This window comes from Acipenser ruthenus, chromosome 2 (genome assembly GCF_902713425.1).
Source record: "Acipenser ruthenus chromosome 2, fAciRut3.2 maternal haplotype, whole genome shotgun sequence".
Classification (NCBI taxonomy): Eukaryota; Metazoa; Chordata; class Actinopteri; order Acipenseriformes; family Acipenseridae; genus Acipenser; species Acipenser ruthenus.
Genome location: NC_081190.1, coordinates 98,660,449 through 98,668,652, shown reverse-complemented (window position 1 = coordinate 98,668,652; position 8,204 = coordinate 98,660,449). Strand labels below are relative to the sequence as shown.

At 38.0% G+C, this 8,204-nt stretch overlaps 1 protein-coding gene across 3 annotated transcripts; it reads right to left on the bottom strand.

Moving 5' to 3' along the window:
- Positions 1-1,331: 1,331 nt before the first annotated feature.
- LOC117971022 (HAUS augmin-like complex subunit 3) lies at positions 1,332-8,174 on the bottom strand. 3 transcript variants are annotated; one of them, XM_034918917.2, is made up of 6 exons: positions 7,954-8,174; positions 6,568-6,651; positions 5,214-6,276; positions 4,389-4,831; positions 3,287-3,554; positions 1,332-2,342 (listed from the first exon to the last, which is right to left on the bottom strand). In XM_034918917.2, exons 3-6 carry the CDS (start codon positions 6,135-6,137, stop codon positions 2,103-2,105), a joined length of 1,875 nt encoding a protein of 624 aa, XP_034774808.2. In that variant the 5' UTR covers positions 6,138-6,276; positions 6,568-6,651; positions 7,954-8,174; the 3' UTR covers positions 1,332-2,102. The 3 variants fall into 3 exon arrangements, with proteins under 3 accessions (XP_034774808.2, XP_058860479.1, XP_034774809.2); XM_059004496.1 differs by having other exon boundaries at positions 5,214-6,651; XM_034918918.2 differs by lacking the exon at positions 6,568-6,651.
- Between the last annotated feature and the right edge of the window lie 30 nt (positions 8,175-8,204).

The window sequence follows — 8,204 nt, the reverse complement described above, 5'->3', positions numbered from 1 at the left end:
TATGGGAAAGGGAGCTAAGGGGAAAGTAAAAAATACCACACAGTCAGTGACTCGCTGGAAAACCTTGGACAAGTACTTTGATCTACCCCGAAGCCTCATTTCTCCCAGCTAGAAAATAGTGTTGCATCTCAGTATGTAACGGTAACATTTTTCAAAATGTATCTTAACTGGGATATCGGAAGCTGGTAGCAGAACAATTAGTTTAGCGTAAAAGCATCTACCCACTTGTAAAATATAAAAGTTTCAGTGAAAACTACGACCGTAACCTTACACACCATTACCATAAAATGAGTTAGTGGAAAAAACATTTGAGTTTGTTATTATAAACCAAAGCAAAGTACTCGCAGAAAAACTGAAACTAGAGGCTATGCATAAGAACAAAAGAAAACTCAAAACAAAAGTACCACTCCTTCCAATGGAATAAAAAAATAAAAAAAAGTAATTTGCACAGATGTCACTATCAAGCACAGTATTAAACAATATTTGTGAGGGGCAGAATACATATTTAAACTTCATAAAATGTTACATTTATTGCTTTTTCAAATAACCAGTCTGATTCTAAAATTGTACAATTATATTACTAGCAGGGTATAATAACTCATGTATATGGTTAATAAGATGTTGCAAGGATCTCGACAGAATCTTATTAGTTTTATGCTGTGTGCTTTATGAAAACTATATGTAAAAAATACAGCAAAAGTTAAATACACTACTAACTGTCCCACTTATGATTAACAGGCTTTTATCAGGTTTCTACAGCGTGATTTTAAACTTTGCTATTGAGTCTTAATGTTTCAAAGCGACTGACCCTTACATACTACAACATGACTCACTCTGCCTAACCTCCCTGGTGCTTGCAGTCCTGTCTGAATACTGAAAACGAATGGCTGACATTATCTTCTGAGCAGTGCCCGACAGGGGTCCTCGATAAAGGTCAGATCCTACCCGGCTTCTGCGCTCCATATTCTTTCAATTAAATCTGAGAGCCTGAACAACAAAGATTAAAACGTGGTATATTAGCAAACTGTGCATTCACTTTAACAGCAATCACAATGGTTTTAGTCAACAGATGCACCATGTTTCATCCAAGACATCCAAATGGTCCAAAACCAAAACAGGTGGACTGTGCTACTGCTTGGCTGGTTACAGGAAACCTAAAATAAACTGTGTATTGGGTACAAAAAAAAGGTCCTTTTGTTCTTTCTAAAGCTCTTTTTGATGCACATTTCACTTGTATCTGTGGGTGTTCTAATTAGAAATACTGTGACCCGATGGGTTGGACTGCTTCAATACTCTTTAAACTCACTACCAGGTCATGAACCACAACATACCATGCACTTTAAAAAAAGCAATGCTTTATTAATGCACGTATTCAAATCTTAGTTGATTCTTCTTAAATATGAACTGTACAACAAATTATTTAATTGATAAACCTTGCTTTACAGTTTGATTTTTTTTTTAAGCTATATGTTTTTACCAAGATTTTTACCTGTGTAAGAACAGGTATCAGGTTAGATCTTTATTTTTGTATTTTTCTTTTTAAACATTGTAAGATTTAAAAAAAAAAAAAATTTAAAATTAAAATCTTAACACAGTCAATTCTATCCGTACTACCATAAAAAAAATGTTATTGATGTGTCAAGCAAAATAGAAAATTGCTATTCATGGAATATAAGGTTTTATTATGTTACTTAAAACTTGAAAACTATCGCTTTTCATTTTAAATGTTCAAGTGCTCTGAAAGTACTGATTTTTAATGTTTAGCTCCTCTAGTTTTCCACAACTGGCCTTGGTGTCTGTGGCTCTTCCATCAGTGACAACATCCAGACTAGGGATCACATGGAATCCCACGGTATCTGCTAAAGAGAGCAATGCACTGACCCTTGGGTCAAAAAGAAAATCACTCAATGTGTCAAGTCCTCCTTGGGAATAAGGCAGTTTTCTGAAAAGCCAGCATGCCTGACCGAGGCCTGCTGTATAGTGGTCTCCATTGTTCAATCTGGCATGTTTAGGGTAATCTCAGGTACAGGAATGCCAGAATTATATGCCTTGAAAAACAGGCAATAAATATTGATTCTTTCACAAGAAAAAAAAATACAATTTTAGAACAAGTCTCCTTGACCAATAGACAGAGCCTTGACTTTCTTCTCCAGCTCTTCCACAATGCTCTTTAGGCAATCTTCATCTTGAAAGAAATAGAGATAAAGCTCCCTCTCCATCTGCTGCAGCTTGTTTCTTTCTAAGATCTTCTTCTTTCCCTTGACGTCATTAAGAATTTCCACCATGAGCTGGTTTAGTGTGTTCAACTGGGACTCTAGCTGAAGAATTGTTTCACCCAACTCCTGGGAAAACAAAAGAAAACAAAAAAAAAAGACAGATTGAGATCCTAAGAATCAACTTGTAATTGGTTTTCTGTTCACTATAGACTACTTAGAGAAGCAAGTCTGAGATTAGCAATAAATCAGGTTCTGTGATTTAATTTGAACTGTAAGGCTTGCAGAATTTAAATACAAGTTTATGTTTATTCAGATGGTATACTGGGCCACACAGTAAACCAATAACCACTTACCAGCTCTGATCAAATTAAACCTATCCCAGGGGCATCTTTAATATTCAATTCTACTGTAGTAGGGAAATATATCCAGAAGTTAAACTAGAACAGATCTGATAAAGGGTATGAAATTAAATCGCCACCATATAGTTTTGTATCTATATGAAAATGCCACCCATCAATTGTGAAACAAACACAACCATTGTGCAGCTTACTTTAATGACAAAGGTATAATGAAAAAAGAAAGTTGACAGACACATTAAATTTACTGCATACCATGTTCTTAATGTTTCTATACATGCTTTTACTGCAACTATAATAAAGTTTATACAAATACATCTGATTAATCATCGTAATCAATGTTATACAAATGTAAAGAATAAACATTCACACAGAATTGACACGGATTAACACTTTCCATATATACATATACCATATTTAGTTAAAAATAAAAATAATAAAATCAATTGAGAACAGCTACTGACCGATAACCTTGCAAAATATCACCGTGCAAAGTTAATACCTATTCCACAATGTTTTGGGGATAGCCAAGCCATAAATGTGCATGGGGCTTGAAACATTACAGAATGGGTCAATGTTAATTATCTAAGTAGGGATTATTTAACAGTAAACAAAGTGTTACCAATTGCCCAAAAACTGTGATAAATAATAAAATGTCCACAATACCTTAAAGGTTTTCAAATGTGACTTAAGTGAATGTATGAATTAACATACCTGTGAGTTTAAGAAGTGCTCCTGTTTTGTTAAACACACCTGTGGCGTAAGCGTGAGATGCTTAAGCCCACAGTAATTAGTATTGCGGAGCACGTCTGATTCAGACTCCATTTTAGCCGTTAGGAAAGACTGCTCTTGGCTAGAAGCTGTTAAGCGATCCTTCACTGAGGTGACATCCTGACGCAGTTTCTGAGCTGCCTGCTCCAGGCCTTCATATGTTCTGAACAGCTGCTCCTTCCCAGTCTCCCCTTCAAGCAACTGATAAAGTCTGGGAATGAAAAGGAAGAGACAGACTATCAACACATGTCTATCTGTCTGTCTGTCTACAGCTATGGCCAAAAGTTTTGCATCACCTTATAGAATTAACTCATTTTCCTTCATAAAGTCGAAAGAAACCTGTTACGTTAACATATAAAATTACATACCGCTTTGTAGTTTACATATACTTAACGACAAACAGAAAGAATTTGACATATCAAAATCTAACACGAAATACTGTACCACTATTATAGCTTCCGGAAGACAATTGCAATATATTTTTTTTGTTTCTTTGATTACATGATGTTAAAAAAACCATCTAAATTATGTTCATAGTATTTTTTTTTAATTATCCACACAGGCTGCGTTAAATATCCAAAACTAGAGAAACACTTAAAAAAAAAAAAAAAAAAAAAACACAAAACAAACAAAAAAAACATTTAACGGACATCCCGAACTAACGGTTGTGCCGATAAATCAAAATTAGTTTCCTGTGAAAAGCTGCTACTATGAGAGCAACGTTTTGTTTTCAGGACAAAAAACATACTTCCTCATAGTTTGCTTAGAAAATGTACATTCCTACATTTTCCTTAATTAAGCTTTTTTTTTTTTATCCAAAATGTATTCCATGTTATATTTCTTTTGAAACAGAGTTTTACTTAACCTCCACCCTTTATTAACCCATCTTAAATAACCCATGCAAAAAGTTAAACACTGCAGTAGACCTCATACATTTCAGTGATTGATAACTTATAAGACATATTATACAATGCATTGCACAACATGTGGACAAGACCATCCTATCCAGTTGACGGCAGAATTCTCCTTCACTGAATGGACATACCTATGGAAAACAGAGTCTGTCGACTCTATAATGCTGCGCTGCTTCACAGTGCTGGAGAGGCTGGGGTCAGAGAAGGCCTCCAGCCGCTGGGCCAGCCCCCTCCTGCTCTCCTCCAGCCCCTTGCTGATGTCCTCAAGTTGCCGGTGGAACTGCCTGTACTTCCTCAGCTCCATCTCATAAGCCAGCAGCAGCAGCTCAAAGGAGGCTTTCTGCTGAAGGAGCTGGCTGCACACCTCGTCCTGCCGGGAGGTGTAGTATTCCTGCTGGGCGATCTGCAGGTCGAAGTCTCCCTTCACCACTGGCATGTTCAGGAGCTGGGCGTTCTCCCACGCTACGGCCGGCAGCCGTTCTCTGCTCAGCACCTCCACCTGCTGTTCCACAATCTCCAGCTCCTTCTTTAACCGTATCCCCCGCGACTGCAGGTCGTCTTCATCGCCAGATAACTGCGGAGACAGACGCACATTACACTTGGGTGTTGTAATAAACAAGAGTTGGTTCTTTAAAGCTTTGTTCCCCCCGCCCCTTCAAGATTTTAAAATAAAACACTACTTTTCATTAGCTTTAGGAGCCTTGTCATTGCTCCCTTATTTGTAAAAAAAATATATATATATATATCTTTTTAGTCAGCCTCACCTCACTGCCAAATACTGAACATGATTATACATCCTATCCTAATTAATGTCAGTTGGGTTCAAATAATAATCCTGTGATGGGGTGTAGGCAATTACTGTAAAAATATATTTAAAAATATACCTGTTCTGAGTAACAAAAAATGTTAGCGAATAAACTGAAACTAAATTAGCACAAACACACACTCAGTCTTACCTTTGACCTGAGGAGGGAGTGCTGATTCTCTTTGATCCACTGAAGACCAGCCCTGGCACTTTGCTCTTTGGTCTTCCTTTGAACCAGCTGGTACTGGGACGCCATGTAGGCAAACTGCAGCCTGGCCATCTCTTCTCTCTGTCCCTCTGGAGCCTGGCTGCTCTCCCTGGAGATCAAACTCCCGCTCATGTCCAGAAGCTGGAAATTCTCCTCATTCAAGCTCTCCACTAGCTCCGTAATCCCTTCGAAGAACTGTTTCTTGGTGTAAGCAGCCAGTGCCTTGGTATTCTGCTCTTCCTGCTGCAGGTAACGGTCCAGGGCCAGCTGGGACAGGAAGACGGGTGGACGGCTCAGTGAGGTTCTCTTGGACTCGGTGGTGGTGAAGAACGCTGTCAGTTGCTTCACTTCTTCCACTAGAGACTGGAGTTCACTATTTATTTTGGCATTCTCTGCACCCAGCATCTCCATTGTTCCCTTGAGACCCTTGGCGGCCTCCTGCTCTTCACTAGTCAGCCTCAGGGAAGCGTTCCTGCTCACAGTGCCCATCATCTGAAGCTTGTTGCGCCTCTGGATTTTCAAGTTTTTCGTTTTCCTCAGAGTGTAAAGCTCTTCCTCCAACTTCTCCAGCTCCAGTTCCTCCAGGAGAGCCGACTCCTTTGACTCTGTGCTTTGACACGTTTTCAGAACCTCGCCCAGGGCCTCCTCGTCCAAGATGGGCTTTCCCGATTCTTTGAGAGCTTTGAATGCTTTTACCTCCTCTTCACTCAGTAGGTTCTGCTTATTCACAGTGCTGCAGAACCAATGCAGGAAAGACCTGTCCTCCAAAGTCTCAAAGAGCCAGTCAAAGTCTTCCTCATTGAGCTTTGAAGCCTTGGGATAGCTTAGTTTTTTCAGAGTTTCCACAAACTGACTTCCACCATTCATCTTTCTTTCTTTTTTATTTCCTCAGATTGTTCATACAATTTTAATATTATTTTCTGAGGTATTATGTTTGCTTGAGTTTGTTTTATTTATTTAGTTTATTTGTTTTTAGAAATTCCTCTGCCACACAGAGAAGTTGTTTCTGTATTAAATTTTTAAACAAAACAAAAATGTTAATGGGTCATTTAATGACATATAAAGAAACTACACCTAGGAGATCTTCCAATACACCCTGTTATGCAGTAGGCATAACCAATAAAGCACATTAAAGGGTAAGTTCGATAAGTTGACCTGCCAATTTTGAAAATAAAAACCAAAACATTATGCATTATAAAATAGATACATAGACAGGAAACACAACATGGTACAAATATACATGCAGTGACTGAAGGGGATATCATCCTGGGTTGGGACAAAACAATCTAGCACTTACTTCACACTCCACACTAGCCTATGGTATCTGCAGACACTGCCACTAAGGGATAATACATGCCTTAATTTGCCAGTTTGGGCAATGCTGAAAAAAAAAAAAAAATGTTATTGTTTAAAATCATAAAATGTGTTTAATTGTGTTGTATGCATTTCTGCTGGTTTAGGTGCCAGATGTAATCCCACTGGGCACTGTCAATTTCTGGATGAAAACAAACATGATGGATCCTGCATACAATCCCATTTTCCACAACTTGTGGGTGACATCATCAATTTGTCAGACAAAGACAGCCAAAGAGAAGGAGATGCGATACCTTTTATTGGACTAACTAAACAATAATTAATCACAAGCTTTCGAGACCTCAAGGTCTCTTCTTCAGGTGAAAGTAGGAAAGAGAGATTGATGTTTACAGTCAAAGGTGGCATCAGAACTTTAACAAAAAGATCCCATTTTGAATCACTACAATTATAATGGAAGAATATATATATATATATATATATCTTATAATAAGCCCGTCCCCAGCTACCACTATCTGATAAGGGACTTTGAGGTCCTTGGGGGAGGAGGGGAAATGAGAAACATGGGGAATGTGTTTCTGTACTTAACTGTTGTATTGTTTTTTTTTTGTTTTGTTTTTTTATGTTCCAATAAAAATGTGACCACAAAAAAATCAATTTGGCAGACAGATATGACAATCTTGCAATCTATTTTACACTAAATATCGTACAATAATATCTTGCTATACTGACACCACATATACTCTCATCGTCAAAAGAAATACAAATTATTTTAATGAGCACCTGAAAAACAGATTCAGGAAAAGGTTGTCCGCTTTCACAGTTCCTGATTAGCACAAACCAACTAACTAAAGTTGTTAATCCTAGATTAGCGCTAATCGGGGTCAGTGAAACCAGACATTACATTTTTAATAAAATAAAATATATAAAAAATAATACCACATAAGTAATTTGCCAGAGTCGTTAACTTAAAGAGGTGGATACTACTAAACGGACATTGTATGATTAAAAACAGTACTATTATACCACCATGTCAGCTGTGTGTGCCTAGTACTTTCCCAAACAGCATCCTGCTTGTGTGTGAGGCTTGGCGCTTTAGTTTGATTGGGTACCAGCATACTGGCGCGGAGAACAAAGCGGCAGCAACTACGACCGCCGAGACACCTATTCCGACGATTGTTTTCAAATAATTAAATAGACATATTTCTAAATCTGAGAAAGCAGACGTGAACACAAAAAATGATGTCCTGTTATAAACACTGAACTTGACGTAATTAACCAAGATTAAGTGCTGATGTCGAGTTACCGGAAAGAAATATAAAATGTATTGTTACTACAAACACATTATAAAGCTCGCATAAATCTTTCTTACCTTGCAGCAATATTGGAGAACAAATCAATAAATGCAATTCCACTGTATGTATTACTACACCGACTAAGAAGAACTCCGAACTGCACACTTTTTGGGGGGGAACGAGTGTTTGTGAAGCTAAGTCGGTCGACTAGCCGCTCCTTTAATGGGTAGTTCCTACTGGCCACAGCGCCACCAATAGTAGGGGAGGGCTATAACAATCACTGTAGAAACCGTTCCCCACATTCTTTGATTTTGATTCTCTACCACAG